Source organism: Kogia breviceps, chromosome 2 (genome assembly GCF_026419965.1).
Source record: "Kogia breviceps isolate mKogBre1 chromosome 2, mKogBre1 haplotype 1, whole genome shotgun sequence".
Lineage (NCBI taxonomy): Eukaryota > Metazoa > Chordata > Mammalia > Artiodactyla > Physeteridae > Kogia > Kogia breviceps.
In genome coordinates, this window is record NC_081311.1 from 113013383 (window position 1) to 113030148 (window position 16766).

General features: G+C 34.9%; 1 protein-coding gene across 7 annotated transcripts in view; it reads right to left on the reverse strand.

Moving 5' to 3' along the window:
* LRP1B (LDL receptor related protein 1B) overlaps window positions 1-16766 on the reverse strand; it is a 1895525-nt gene that overhangs the window by 1009761 nt on the left and 868998 nt on the right. For all 7 annotated transcript variants that reach the window (XM_067025946.1, XM_067025948.1, XM_067025945.1 and 4 more), the window contains one exon: window positions 15632-15760. In XM_067025946.1, coding sequence (XP_066882047.1) covers window positions 15632-15760 — 129 coding nt within the window. The remainder of the gene's footprint in view (window positions 1-15631; window positions 15761-16766) is intronic.

The window sequence follows — 16766 nt, forward strand, 5'->3', positions numbered from 1 at the left end:
TTTTTCTACTTCTGCTGATGTTACCTCAAGCATTTATTAAAAGTCTGGAACCTATTGGTCGTTCACTACAAATTTTCTGAATAAGTCCAAAGGACACATGGAACCCTTACACAGTAGAGTCTGTTAGAAACATTCTGTGAAACATTACAAAGTACTTTGGATTTCTTAACCTATGGATGGAATCCAGAAAAATACTGTCTCTTCAGAAAATTTCATAAATATTATTAGATGATTCAGGACACTGATACTGAGCACTGTAATGGTAGGAGAAAAGCAAATGTACATACTCTTGCTAATATAATTAAACATCTAACATTCTGAACACATTATTTAATGGTCTTCATCATTTCTTGTGGAAGTAGGAATATCAGGCTCCCTGTGTATCTTTCAAATAGAAGAGCTCTCCAACGAAGATGATTTTGGGTCTTCCCTCACATGCCTAAAATGTCAACTCTGAAACACATCCCAAGGCCTTCCATGAGTATTTGAATTTTTACTCCTAAGAAATTACTTCAATCAAGCCATAGGATTCTTCTCTGCCTTCAGAAAGGCATTAAATGTTTTTTTAATCTTAAAAAAAACAAACAAAAGTAAACAACAATACAATCTCAGTGAGATTATAAACTAAATAGCCCAACAGTTTCTTCCCAGTGGAGAAGTGAACTTGTCCCTGGACTGCTTGGTATAATCCAACAAAAAGTAAGTCTCAAAAATACTAATATTATTTCCATAATAAAGAGTTCTCTTAGAAGAATCAGTAAAATTGTGAACTGTCTCTGCTTATGTAACCTTGTCACGTGACTACATCTGAGCTTGGTTAGCCAGCTGGCTCCTCTCTCAATCTCTTAAAGCCATATTGAATCATGTAATACTTGCCCTTGCCATTCCTTAATGTGGAAGTCTAAACTTGGTCTCTTTTCAACAGTACTAGCTCTGTTTGTTTTCCAGTTGACCTTGGCATTCCTGAAGCCTGTTGGATCATGGATGGATTTCTCAGGTTAGGAAGGTGTCTTAGACAGCTGTGTTATCAGATTAAGAAAGATATACTGACACTAATGTCAGTGCTTATGGTCTTCATTTGACAACCAAAATGACCTTTAGTGAAATCACCTCTCATTCAAAAATGAACCACTACTGCCAAGCTTATACGAAGTCCAGATGTAGACAACAATTTCTAAACTGCCTACCAGTCAGTAAATTTAAGTATGTCATAAACATTCTTTGAAGAGAGGCTGGAATATGAAGGAACATTGAGTTTCTCTTGAGAAACTGAGATAAAAATAAATTAATGGTCAATACAGGCAATGCTTACTGGACACAACTAGTCAATCTACTTGATTTTTGTAGCTGCTTTTTGAGTGAGTCAGTTGCTTATCTTAACGCAAAACATATCAACCACTGATTTTAAAGCTTCAGATAAACAGAAAGCCAATAAAGAGAAAGTCAGGTGCTTCATAAATTGACATGGTTTGATATAATAATGGTGACTTTTAAAATTCAAATGACATACTGGAGGAAGGATACTTCTAGTGTTAGTTGTGATGTGCTTTACTGAAGTAATACTCATGTGTCTCTGCTAATTATTATCTATGGTTTCCCACGTAAGACCAATAAAACATAAGGCCTGATACGGGAGTGGGAGAAGCTACTGAAACACAAGAAGCCACAAAAATCATCAGGGGCTAGGGATATAAATCTTTTTTTTTCTTACTTCATGATGAAAGGGGCATAGGCCTGACAAAGGTTATCTGTTTCTACCTGCACTACACTGATCTCTAGTGGGCATTATTACCACTTGCTTCCACATGCCAAGGGAAGATCATCATTAGCTTGGGTAATGATGATAAAAGACTGATAAGAATAAATGTGATGCTTACATCAGATGCCACACTTAGAGTCAGTGAACAGTTTCCTTGAAGGAACAGTTAGAAAACACATCAGATGATTTCAGTCAAAGGGTTTTCTATATCAACACTTAATGAGAAGTAATAAATATTAATCATCCACATAGAAGAGATTGGAACACAGAAAGCCCTCAGTCAATACTCTGGAGTAGAGAATCAAGACTTAGGTTGAATAAACCTCTACGATAGGCTGTCAGCTGATTCATGTTGGAGGAGGAAAACTGTCCTCATCCTCTTCACTCCCACCCATATATCAACAGCATAAAAAAGAGTATTTTCTCTCCCAAACAGTTACAGAGATGTGTATAATCAGAACGTGATTTTTTTCCTATCATGTTATATTAAATCAGTGTCCTAATTTTTAAAAACGGATTAGAAAACTGAGAATTAAAAAGAGAAGCTTGGAAACATGAAATATCTCATTTGACTAGATTCATAAAAATATCTCTTTAAATTCCAAGCCACTATAACCATATCCTTGCAAACATATCCTTCTCCTCTCATAGTCAAGAATATACTAAAAATGTTTTTATATACTTATAATAGTATGATTTTGACATATAGCTGATGTTAAATAAATGTTTTCAGAGTGAATAAAACTAATTTTTAGAGCTTCATTTAAATTCCCTATTCTTCCATTCAATTCTAAGAATATTAATTCAGCTAGTTTCACTTTAAGTAATTGGAATTGTGGATTCAGATAATTAAAAATAAATATAAGCCTAATAAATATTTATGTACATAAATGTATCTATATCACATATACACATAGAAAAATATGTATTATCTAGTTATCCTGTGTTCTGATTTCCCCTAATTAATCCTGTAACTGTAAGCAATTATCTCCAGTGAATGAAGTTAGGTAGGTACACCTCAATATCTGTTAGTTCAAAGACGAGGAAAAAAAAAAAGAATGAGGTTCAACTGTTTAAAAGGTTAAATGATAACTTCCATGTAAAATATATAAAATGAAGAGCAAGACTAAAGCATGGGAAAAGGGAAAGTTGTTATCTGTACAGCCCAAAGAATTGGTTTTCAACCAATACAAACTTAAAATAACTTAAAGAAGAATTTAAACAATTTTATTTTTAGTTTATCATATACAAATGTATAAAGTCTTTAATAATAAGGAAAATATGATGAAGTTAGAAATGAGAAGAATGATAACAACTGGTAGCAAAAAATTATGCAAAAACCCTCATAGGAAGTGAAGTGTTACTATATGCAACAAAAGTGAAGAGCAATCTGTATAAAGAGACTGAATTTAAAAAAAAAAAGAAAACTTCTAAAATTATGCAATGAACAAAAAAAGTTGAATATGAAATACTAGGAGGAAATTATCTAGTTTAAAAAAGAGAAAAAAAGCATTATTCAAATAATATAATAAATTATAGACCAAAGTCAACTAAACCAAACTGAAAATGTGGATAAAGTTAACCATATAAGTGAAAAAAAGATACAGGGCTGAAATATTTTCATTTCCAAAACACATATGGCCAAAATTGTTTCTCCATTTTCCTCAACTATTTTGTCAATGGAAAAATCTCTTTACTGAACTGAATGATATTTAGAATAAGTACATGCTATGCCACATATCAGAGGAAACTATTTTATCAGATTTTACCAAAGAAAAAGTAAAATATGAATCAAATGTGGAAACATTAAAATGCATTAAAAACAGTTTTCACCTAAGCAAGAAAATGTAATTACTACAACTATACTGCAATTTATCTTAGCACTACCTTTTATTGTCACAATGCATTTATACTAAACTCTTAATTGATTGGATGAAAATGCTTTATTGTATTTTTTATTTTATTTTTTCGAATTTATAGCTCTAAGGTATTCAACTAGTATCTGAAGGGGATCAGCAGGACAGTCTGTCTTCAAGAAAGATATAACTAACAGAAAAATTGATATACATATATATACATCTCTAAATATATATAAAAGTCTATTTTTAAAGTCAGGTTTGGTACCTTTCATAAAACATGTATAGTAACATTGAGTTCCAAAGAATGTTTAGATATATCTTTCTATGATTGAATGTTTGAGTCCCCTAAATTCATATGTTGAAATCCTAACCCCCAAAGATGACAGTATTGGGAGGTGACAGTTGGGAGGTGCTTAGGTCCCAAAGCTGGAACCCTTATGAATAAGTCCCTTATAAAAGAGGCTCTAGAGAGATCCCTAGCACCTTCTGCCATGTGAAAATACAATATGTCTGCACCCCAGAAGGCAGCCCTCACCAGAACATGCTGGCACTCTGATCTCAGATTTCCAGCCTCTAGAGAAATAAATTTCTGTTATCTATAAGTTACCCAGTCTGTGGTATTTTGTTACAGCAGCACAAATGTACAAAAACATATCTGTTTAATAGAGTTACAAGTTCCTTAATGATGATGACATTTGATTTCAGCTTTGCCTTGATGGAAGAACAGGAATTGGACACGCAGAGATTAAAAAAAAAAAAATTGAAGAAGAATAAAGGAAGTCAGGTGAAACAAACAGCTTTGACAAAAGCACATATGTGGGAAAGACTAAGATGTGTTGAGAAGATACCTCAGTTTTTCAGTTTGAGGGTACAGCATGCATTCGTGGTGAAAGTACTTCATCATGATCATGACAATAGCAAACTTTTTGAGTATATTTTAGGAGCTAGCTTCATCTTTATCAGTTTATTGTATACTCACAACATCTCTAAGAATCAGGTGCTAATATCCACATTTTATAGGTAAGAAAACTAAGTTATTTAGAGTTTAAGTAACTTGCTTAAGATCACAAAGCTACTAAGTAAAAAGTACTAGATTCAAACTCACATAGAGCTTGCAGTAGCTGAGAAAGTAGGTTGAGAAAACATTGCACAGGTCATTTAATGTCAAAATGATAAACTTATTTTTAATTTGGGGTGCAATGGAAAGTCAATATAAATTTTAGAAAGAGTATAATGAACAAAAATATCTTGAAGATCAAGTGGGAAATGATACATAGAATAGGATATGTGTGAGTAAAATACAGTAGGATAGGTATATTTCCCATTTAATTTCTAAAATTGTTTTTGCTTTTAAAGTGGTGTAATATAATTCAAATCAGATGGGAAGGTAGTATGTAAAAGTCTTGTTTATACACTGCCTTGGTGGTAGTAGTCTGGAGTGAGTCTGGAAAGGAGTTAGGTAAAAAGGAAAAGGTATTTCTGTTCTCCTTTAGATTGAAGCAATACAGAAAGAAAGAATGACCATGTGTGCTGACATTTCTATTGGAAGCAGGGGCCAATGGAGAAATACAAGCCCCAGAGAATCCACAGAGGTTCAGGAACACATTAAATTTCACACATATAAATTGAGAAAGGTATTTATCTTTTTAATTATAAAGAAGGTTACCCAAGGTTATTAGTAAAAAACAAAACTTATATAGACACACGCATTGAATATCTGGATTACTGAACAGGGAAATGCTGTTTTAATTTCTCAGAAAATAGGTAGAAGAACCTAGAATGGGTGGTGTTGTGTTCCTACATAGAGATGGGGTGATGTAATAAAGTCAAAGTTTTAAACTGTAGTGACTGTTTTATGTAGATAATAAGGGGCATGGGTTTAAAGAGTCTGTGGAAATTTGAGATTTGGGTGATAGGGAGGAACAGGAAAAAAAGCAGAGTCCGTTTTATGAGATGATGGGTTTATTGCTGGCATATTAGGTCAGTGTTGTCTTTTGTAATCTTGTCTTGGGCATTGTGAAAACTCAGGTAAACTACCAATCAACCTGAACTACAGACTTTAAAACAATGTAACCTTTTTCTTATTTGGATGTTAATAGTGAAATACCGCTACCTTCATTTAGAGGATATTTCAATGTGAAATCTGATGATTGAGAAGCAATGAAGTATGTTGTTTCGCAGGAATAAGGAACATTTTCTGAAAAACAATTAAAGCCAATAACATCGTGCCACACACACAACACACACACACACACACACACACACACACACACACACACACACACACACACAAAGAGGTTCTCATTTTGCAAATCAGCAGCTCTCACAATTCCCCTGTTTCTTAAAGAGTTGATCCACCAGATCAAGGAAGTATTATATTTCCGCTACTAACTGGAAAGCCTTACTTGGCACATGATAAGTGGTCAATAAATGAATGACACATGAAGGGCTGTTTGAATATGGATTTGCCAATGTTTTTAAAGATATTTTACTTATTTTTTAACTTTGAGAATGATACTGTATTTCCAAAAAATAAAGAATGATAGTGTATTTCAATAAGTAAAATGACAAAAATAATGCATTGTGATTTTTAATCAGGAAAATGAAATAAATCTAATTATATTGAATTTAATTAATTAAAGTATAAATTTAATTAAATTGAAGAGTTATTTTGGTAAATCTCAAAATCTCAGAGTATGATTCATTCATTTTTTTTTTTTTTTTTGCGGTACGCGGGCCTCTCACTGTTGTGGCCTCTCCCGTTGCGGAGCGCAGGCTCCGCGGCCATGGCTCACGGGCCCAGCCGCTCCGCGGCATGTGGGATCTTCCCGGACCGGGGCACGAACCCTTGTCCCCTGCATCGGCAGGCGGACTCTCAACCACTGCGCCACCAGGGAAGCCGGATTCATTCAAATTTTAGGTTACTGAATTAATATTAAAATTAGCAGATAGTCCAGGGATTGTCAGTTCACATTAGTTACTGAGAGGTGGCCTATGGCTACTTTTTAATCTCCTAATCACCTTTCTAATGGTGGCAAACAGAAACTTCTTTAGCTATAGAAGCACATTTTTCCCAATTCAGACATGTCCCTTTAATTTATAAATTGGTAATGATTGAATTTAATAAGTAATAGATATTGGCTCATTTAAAAATTGCTTTACACTTATACTAGGTACCTAGAATAGTCGAATTTCACAGAGTCAGAAAGTACACTGGTAGATGCCACGGGCTCGGGGGTGCGGGGGTGTGGAGGGGGAATGGGGAGTTAGTGTTTAATGGGGACAGAGTTTCAGTTTAGAAAGGTGAAAAACTGGGAGGATGGATGATGGTGAGAGTTGCACAACAATGTGAATGTACTTAGTGCCACTGAACTGTACAGTTAAATATGGTTAAAATACTATGTTTTATATTATGTGACTTTTACCACAATAAAAAACAACATTTAAAAAATTGCTTTAAAAATATTTCCAGTTTGAAAGCATGGGTCCTTTAAAAAGCCACTTTTGTCTCCTGAAAAGAAAATACTGTCTCAGTGTTTGCATATTTATTTATACATTTAACAAAGATTTATTGAGCATGACTAGCTTCCACCACGCATTTGTCTAGATGCTAGAGATACAGCAGTTAACGAAACTAATAAAATTTTTTGGTTTTGTAGAGCTTACATTTTAGTGGAGGAGAAAGTCAATAAGCAGGTAAACCAATACTATTTAATATTTTTTTGGCAGTGTTAAATTCTACGAAGAAAGGTAAAGCATTGGTAGGAACATGGATGCAGGCTGTTCTTTAGAGAAAGTAGTGCAATTCAGAACATATTTAAAAGTTTGAAATAAAGGGTTTGAGAGAAAGAATGGAGTCAAGGGAGACTCCAGTATTTTGGCTTGGACAATTGGGTGAATGGGGTCACATTAACTAAGATGGCCATCACTGGAGAAAGCATTACGAGGGGAGAGAATCAAGAGCTTGGGACACATAGAGTTAGATATTTCCATTAAATTTCCAAATGGAGATGGTCAGTTGGATCTCAATATTCAAGTGAATCTGGTATTCAACAAAGCTCTCAGGGCTGGTGATAAAAACTGGCAAGTCTCAGTCTCTAGATGTTTAATAAAACCATGGAAGAGGATGTGTTTTTAAAGTCATGATACAGGATGAGAGCACTTAGGAAATCAATAAAAGAAGAGAAGATGTCCAAAGGACTGAACACTGAGGCATGCTGAAAATACTGACAAAATGAGGATTATGCAGCAAAATAAACTGAGAAGAAAAAAAAAAAAATGCCCAGTAAGGTAAGAGGAGAACTCCAAGAATACACTCTTTATTTTATTTATTTATTTTTTTATTTTTTTTTTTGTGGTATGCGGGCCTCTCACTGCTGCGGCCTCTCCCATTGCGGAGCACAGGCTCCGGACACTCAGGCTCCGTGGCCATGGCTCACGGGCCCAGCCGCTCCGCAGCACGTGGGATCCTCCCGGACCGCAGCACGAACCCGTGTCCCCTGCATCGGCAGGCGGACTCTCAACCACTGCGCCACCAGGGAAGCCCAGAATACACTCTTTAAAAGGGAAAGTATTCAAGGAGGAGACAGGATCAGTTGTGTGCTAAGGACTGATAATTGAGTAATTAAGCAACTAGAGGTCACTGGTAACCTTGAAAACAGAGGTTTAAGTAAGTGATAAGAAGGTAAGACCTACTGAAGGAGGAGGAGAAAATAGAGAAAGAGACAACACACTGACTTTTTCTATAACGGGGAAAGAAAAATGGAGTGGTAGCTGGAGAGAAATACAGTTTTAAAGGAGGTTGTTTTGCAGCCTCTTTACTACATCCTTGTATAATAATGGAAATGATCCAGGAGAAAAGAATATCTTGATGATTCAAGGAATAAAGAAGACAACTGTCTGAGTCTAACTCTTGTACAGGTGAGAGAAGGTGATACTGATGCACAGAGGCTGGGACTGGCCTTAGATAGGAACAAAGTCAGTTTGTTCTTCAATTCAAATAAGAGAAGGATGAAGTGATTAGTTCTAGATTTAGAAAGATTGGTAGATGTAGTTCAGGACGAGAAAGTTCTCTTTTGACTGCTTCTATTTTCTCAGGGGAATATGAAACAAGACCATCATCTTAGAATAAGGAGGAAGGAGGTAGACATCTGAAAATTCATTATCTAGAGGTGGAAAAGGGAAAGGTCATTTAATCTATTTCACTGTTTTCTGACAGGGCTGCCAATGGATGTAAATAGATAACCTATATTTAAGATCACAATCTTCTACTTTGCTATGAAAAAAACAGACTAGTTCTAAATACTCAATGGTGATTATATACCAAACTTTTAGCTACTTTACTAGATATATATCCCCTGTATTTTGATGGTATGTCGTTCTAAACCTCTAAAGTCTGTTAAGATATAATTTGTCTAATAAGTTGGCAAGTATTATTTTTCATGGAAAGCAAAGATGGAGGCTGTGTGGGTCCTAGTGCGAAGAAGAAATGCTCACGCACATTTAAAAATGCATTCAATAGAATGGATTTTTTCTTCTCAGGACTAAAATGACATTAAGCAGCTTGACTAAGGACAATATGCAGAATATCTGTCATCAAAGTCAAGGTCAAATATGAACTCTGGGGGAAGAGTGCTAAAGAGACATTCTCTAACTGCTGTTATTACATTGTTGACTACAACTGATACAGGGGATGCCTTGAAAACTCTCTGAAAAAAAAATTTCTCCCTTATTAGAAAAAAATTTTTTTTCTGTCAGGTTTTAAGCTTAGGTTTTCTGAGGATTTCAATAGTGCTATACTTACACTTTTCTCAAACAAACAATAGAAAAATTAGATATCCATGCGTAATCTTAAAATTAAACCACTTGTAATTTCTATGAATTTAAATGTGCCTCATTTCTTTTTGTTTTTCATTATATTCGTCAAATTTTAGAAAGGGAGTTAATTGTAGAACATGACATGATCTACTACATAGTTTATATTGAGGATTTAAATATTAGTTCAATCAATATTCTATTAAAAAAAATGATAGAAATGTGTACTTATATATTGTGTCATTTTTGAAAACAAAGTTTACTGAGTGTCAAATCTAGAGCCCATAAATGTCGCCATGTAATTCTTAATATCCAAACAAAGACATCTGCAGTTAGATTGCAGCTAAGATGTTAAGTGGTAGAAAAAATGGAAGACATGCATTTTTTCTGTGTCTAATATTTTTTTAGACTATGGGTAAATCAAAGGTGTCATGACACATAAAACACATAACAGGTAAGACTGTTATCAATCATGCAAATTTGTTGCTGGAAAAAAGATTTAAGATATCAAGAAAGGTGTTAGACTGTGAAACTGATGTCCTCCAGGAAACAAAATATCAAAAACTTAAAAAAAAATTTTTTTAAATAGCAAAAACAGACATAGAACATTCATGAGGAGTTTTATACCTCAATACTGGCAAACTCATTAACAGTTGTGTGGGTAGGAAAAAAAAGTGTGATGCTTAATTTGGGTAATGGAAATCCATCAGAAATTCTTGCCCTGTCCTGTCATGGAATGTGAATTCCAACTGAGTAAGGGGCCAGAGAAGATATAGGGTAGGAGTACTCTAAAAAAATAGAAAAATACTTTCAATGGCCAGGCCACGTTATCAAAGGGAGTTGTGAAGCTCTAGTATTTGTACAGCATAGAGGCTTAGGATATACTGCCTGATTGCAGGTGGTGTTGCTTATTCTCCAGCTGTATTTGCACAGCAAACACGCACTCGGACTGCATGTCTGTCTGAGGAGGAACTGGTTGAGGGAGCACATTTATGGAGATTATGCAGAGCTCCCCAGCCAATTTTGATGCCTCTACTACAGCAAAGGCAGCTTGAACCCTAAATAACATGATGAAACTGGCAAAAACAAAACAAACAAAAAAAAACCCAAAACAACCATTACCCTTTGAATCTCTTCCAGCCTTTTGACCTTCCTTTTTTTGATCCTCAATATCCCAATACCTTATTCTGCTTCCTGAATGTTTAGGAAATTGCTTATAGCATCCAACAAGCATTTACCCAGCACATACTCTGTTCCAGGCACTGAGCTACTTCTCTGTCACTTACCACTTACCATATTGTACATAATTTCCTCCATGCATATGTGACTGAGTAAAAAATGACAAATCTGGATTTCTATGCTGGTGCTGGTCTACTAGGCTTGCTCCTAGTTCAGAGCTTCTCATACACCATCATGTCATCAAGTGTAATTCATAGTTATGCCTCAATAAAATGACAAACTGTGCAGGAACTAGACCTTTGGACTATCTAAAAATAGTAAAAACTCTGAATAGTGAATCTTCACGTTGTCAAGACATGATCACATATCATGCTGTGGGAAGCCATTCTTAGCCAGATGGTAGACTGAAACAGATCTGATCCATAGTTTCTTAAATTATCAAGGTCACTAAGACTTAATATGTTACTCTTCCTATGAACACTTAAATTTTAATATGGAGTGTTTCTTTTAAAAAGAAAAAAAAAGGGAATTATACTTTAATAACTGAATTCCAAGCATCACAAGTGGCTGATGAGTATGATACTCTGAGCAGGCGCCCTTCCCTTTCCTTTCCCTTTTATTTTTTTTTAAATTCCCAGGCTTGTCCCTTTTTATGCAAGTACCAGCCTATTCTATTCTCCCCATGAGCAGAGCCAGCCTTGACAGAAAACCATGGATGACTCCTCCAACCTTCCAAAAGGAAATTTTAAACTATTTCTTAGTAGATGATAATAGAGATTAGAAGTAGGAGCCATAGGAAGTTATATTTTGTTTTATTTCTCTCTCTCTCTCTTTCTTTCTTTCCTCCTTTCTTTCTTTAAATTGCAGCAAAGAAAGTGAGTATTACAAAAACACTCTCTAACGCTGTTTGGAGGTGTGCCTCTATGGATTACACAGGGATTATAATTTGTATTTCTTACAACTAAGAGTTCCATCGCCAAAAAAGTCTCCCCTTACCCTCTCCCAAATCAGTGAACAGCAAAGCATAAGCTGTAATAGAATCTCAAAGTTATTTAATGGGCTCTCTTCTCTCACTACCCTGGTTGCTCTATGGCAAAAAGGTGTACTCTCTCTCACATGGTACCATTTAATGTGGTGACTCAACAACGATGAGCATAGAATTATTTAGTGCTCTTTATTTTGCTACTGCTTTGATGAGATCAATAGAAGTCTATAGGTTCCATAGAACTGAATGCTTGAGTAAATGCCTGCCTTAAGCAAGTGATTAGGACACTGAAAAGTATAGTCCAAGGAGCCTGAATTTATCAGTTCATTCAAAATTGCCAACAGTTCATAAATTAAACACCCTTAGCTATTATTTTCACTCTCACAGGTTCTACATGAGCCCACTGTCAATCCTGGGTGCCCACATTTAACACCTACCTCTATAACAAAATCATTCTAAATCAGTTAAAAGAAAGTAAGCTAAATTAAAAAACAAACAAAAAAACTCATTTTCAGATTTGATGTCATTATTAGAACTCTAATTTCGAAAAATATAAAAATATACAGGATGCTTTACTCGATACCTATAGATGCTTGACAGTTACTTTAAAACATCTTTTTTCAAGTGACAAGTCCTAACATTTAATTCAAAAATGACTAGTTTTTAACATGAGTCCCATTCCAAAGTTATGAACAATCCATCATGACATTCACATTCTAGCATGCTTCCTACTACATAGTAATATCAAGTATGCATAAAGTTATTTTTTTAACATATACTGAGAGTTCTGTAGATTTTCTTCCATTTGGAAATCACCTATTTTGACGTCACATGGATAGGACTAGATTACCTTTGAAATTTTCCCAACTTTGAAACACTTGATTCTATATTTCAGTAGTCAGGGGAATCTTACTAAGTGTAGAAAGGAAAAGAATTTGTCTGTACTACATGAATTATCAAGAATGAAAAGGCTTCCTGCCTAACATTAATCTCTTCTCCCAACTGCCACAGGGCCTAAAATCCCCTCCCCCTACTAGAGGTACTTCTTAAAGGTGCTCTTAGGGCTTATGAATTTTACTTGGATTTGGTCATTATACTACAAAAGAGGGACAATCAATTAACTTAAATTCATTTTCCTATTTACTATCAATTGTCACATTGAAAATAAGATCCCACAGGCAAGCTTTGGGGTGACTAGTTGGGGAGCGACCATGATATATTGTGCTGAACTAGTTCATCACCTTAGAAGCAGCTTCCCAGCCAACTGACTCTGCCACCCTCTGCCTTCACATAAAAGGTTACCTTTCCTAGGAACTTTTATTTTCCCATCTATTATCTAGTAAGGCCTTTGCAAGACTTTCCTCTTGTGTGCAGTTCTAGCTGTCCACCGTATCCTCTGGGTCTGATATATTTATGTTTCATTTTCTGTCTAAAGTCTAGGGATCTTTTATAAACATCTACTGTTTGGGGTCAGCCCATTCTAACCTTTCCCTAATTTCACACAATCCCAGCTTCTGGAATCCCTTGAACTCTGGCTTTACTTGGAGGGAAAGTCAGGTTCCAGAATCCAGTAGGGTAAAATTTTAAAGAAAGAAAAAAAGAGGTGCTAATCTAAGCAGCCAGGTAATGGAAAAGAGGAAATTCAAAGCCTGAAGACAAATGGGGTTTACTTTACAACTTTTTCTTAGCACCCTTCAGTCACAGCAATACCATAGTAAATAAAATTGCCACAGAAAAATTTAAAGCTGATGTATTAAATGGAATTTTAATACATTTAATCTAATGGAAGCAAAAAAATCCTCCTGTACATTTGTTACAAATATGAGAAAACTAGAGCAAAACTGATCATTTTTCTTTTGAATTATACAAATGCATTGTTCAAATATCCATGTGACCTTTAGAACTAGTCAGTATATGTTATAGACTTGTACTCATTTACTATATTACTCATTTTCCTAAAACTACAAACCACAGGAATATTCCCATGAAAACTGTGTATTGTTCTAACTATGTACGCCAATATTGTCATCAAGCCAACCACTAGAGGTGAATGCATTTACATATGTATTCCATTATCAATGCTAGAGTCATCAAATCATGTACCATCCCTCTTTGACTACATTCTCTTTTTGTCAAAAACCCTTCTGTATAGAAAGAGAGGAAGTGCTTCTTTGTATAGGGTTTATTACATTATACTCTCCCTGTGTATTCACAGCAATATTGTGTGGATCAATAGAAGAAACTGCAAAGAAAAAGCCTTCTACTTCTTTAGTCCGTTGATATATTAAATCAGAACTCTCAGTGGTGGAAAAAAAGAGGAACAGATAACTTGACCTAATTTTTCTAGACGATTGCCCCTGAAAAATAAGTAGGGCTTCATAAACCAAGTCAGCAATTGAAAAAAATAAACTAAGCAGTTAAAGAGTTCCTTTCTTGGTAATTTTCTATACAAATGTGTTTTGTACATAATTGAACATACTATCTCAGAGAAATAGTTGAAATTATAACATGAAGTTGCGATGTAAAGGGAAACAGCAGCAGCTTGCAGAGCAAATCCAATGCTTTGCTCAATGTGGTTTCAGGAAAGAGAATTCCATCCCATGCCTAATTTCCCAGTTGCTCATAAAAGGGAGTAGGGGACATTCATTAATTCATCAAAACTTCATAATTTGAAAATGCAGGAAATGAAACCAGATTTGGAGGAAGTGAGAAGATGCCAGATGGAATACCATGTATAATACCTTCCTATATTATTCCCAAGCTAATTCAGTTCACACACACACACACACACACACACAAACAACAAAAAATTAGTGTTATCCTATCATTACCAGCACCTCAAGGTTATTTCACTAGCAAATCAACAATATTTAGCGAGGGTGTACTAAGACTGAACACTATGGAGAAACAGTAGGCTTTATTTGCAGATAAGAGGTAAAGGGAAGGCAGTTTTGAAACACGAAATTCAAATACTTAAGAGTGGAACACTCATTGTAGTAATCTTAATTAGAAAGAAAAATTAATTCCTTCTTTTTCCTTCCTTCCTTCCTTCTTTCATTCCTCTTTCCCTCCCTCCCTCCTTCCTTCCACAAATATTCACTGAGTATCTATATGTTCCAGGCAATGGTCAGAACTGAGTATATAACAGCAAACAAAACCGACAAGTTCTGTACTTTCATAATGCTTATATTATTCTGGGTAAATCTGATGATAAACAAATACATAAATATGTTCATTTCAAATGGTAGTGCTATAAAGAAAACTAAAAAATCATGTAGTGATAGAATAGGTATGAATAATAAGTATAGTTGGAAAATAAGATTGTGATGGAGAGAGTACATACACTTAAATAGAATGGTCAGAGAAGGTCATTCTGAATGTTGACATTCTAGCCAAGACTTGAATGATAAGAATGTGACTATCATAGGGAAAAGCATTGCAGGCAGATCAAACAGCAAGTGAAAAGACCTCAAGAGCAAAGTGGCTGAAGGACAAGGAAACCAGTGTGGCTGGGGTGTAATAAAAGGAGAAGTAGTAGAAGATGAGATGGAAAAGTAAATGGTACTAGTCCATTAGCCCTTAGAGGCCCTGTGAGAAGTTTGGGTTTTATTCTCAACATGAGGGAAAACTATTGGGAGATTTTAAGCAAAATAACAACATGGTCTGGTTTATAGTCTAGCAGATAACTTTAACTATTAGGTGAAATATGAATTTTAGAGGGAAAGCACAGGCTCACAGAAACCAGTGAGGAATCTATTATACAGTCCAGGAGAGAGATGGGTAATTCAAATCAATTAATCCATTTCTTTTGAACAGGTTTTTGTTCATTAGAAACTTCCTGTAATGGAAGGAGTTTTGTAGTGATCAGTGACGACTAAAAGAACTTCTCTGGCTTTCTAAGTATGGATCATTTCCTTAAAATGAAGAAAAAAAAGATTTCTTCAAAGTCCATATTGCTCTAATATATACATTTCTAATGAAAAGAACTGCAAATAGGAAATAATTTCTGGAAGGACCATAAATTAGATAACTTACCATTTTTGGCTTTGCAGGATCTGTTGTCTGGCTGCATTATGTAGCCCTCCACACAACTACAAGCATAGGATCCATACGTATTTGTGCAGGTCTGGCTGCATGTACCATAAACAGCACATTCATCTTGATCTAAAAGGTAAATTAACATCATTTCTAAGCAGATTTATTGTTGGGCATTTTTTTTCTTCCTGAAGAAAACATTTTTTCCAAATTTTAGAAATAGGCTATTAAAAAAAAAAAAAGTGAGAAAGAGCCAACTCCAATACATCTTTTCAAAACCACACTAACTGAACATAAAATTCAGTGTCGTTTTAATAGTTACGGAGATACAAGATCAAGCTTAATACCAAATCTTTTACTTTAAAAGATAATTTATTTGCATTTTTGATGCATAGGTTAAAAGTCCTTGGATATTTGTGCAAAGGTAGAAAATGCACTCCAATGAATATTTGCTGAAGAGTTCTAGTGTTTACGACACTGGGTTTTTCAGGATTTTGACAAAGAATTAGTCTGGCAACACGATTTTCAATGAACAGTTTAAATAAAAGTTCTGAGCTAAGCAATGTAAACCACCCTCACTAAATCAAAAGGAGGAAATTATTAAGTACTTGTTGCAAATAGAAATTTTATCTTAATTAATTTTTATTTTAATATCTATGGCCCTCCTCCTATTTCTTCCCTACTTCCACTCGCAATACTTTTTTCCTACAGCACTTTGTTCAAATCTCTGTAAGCAGCAGGCACTTAATGATTCTTAACCAACCGGGCAAATTAAAAAAAAAAAAAAAAAAAACTCTGCCAGCTAATAATTTAGACAAATGTGTATTCAGTCTGTCCTGTGTACCAACCACCATACTAATCCCTAAAGAAACCAAAATTTATAAAACATGATTTCAACCTCTAGGTGAAACACATCTAGTGATATAGAATTTCATTTCTATGCATTTCCTTATAATAGAGTTATACTCTAGTTATAATAGAAACACAGAGAAGTAAATGAACCTGCTTGGAATTGAAGGGAAAATGTGAAGGCTGCATATTGTGCTGAGTTTAAAGGATGATTTAGATTTCCTCAGACTAAATAAAAAGGGATCAGATGGAAAGAGGTGTTCCAGTTAAACAAAACAGCATGTGA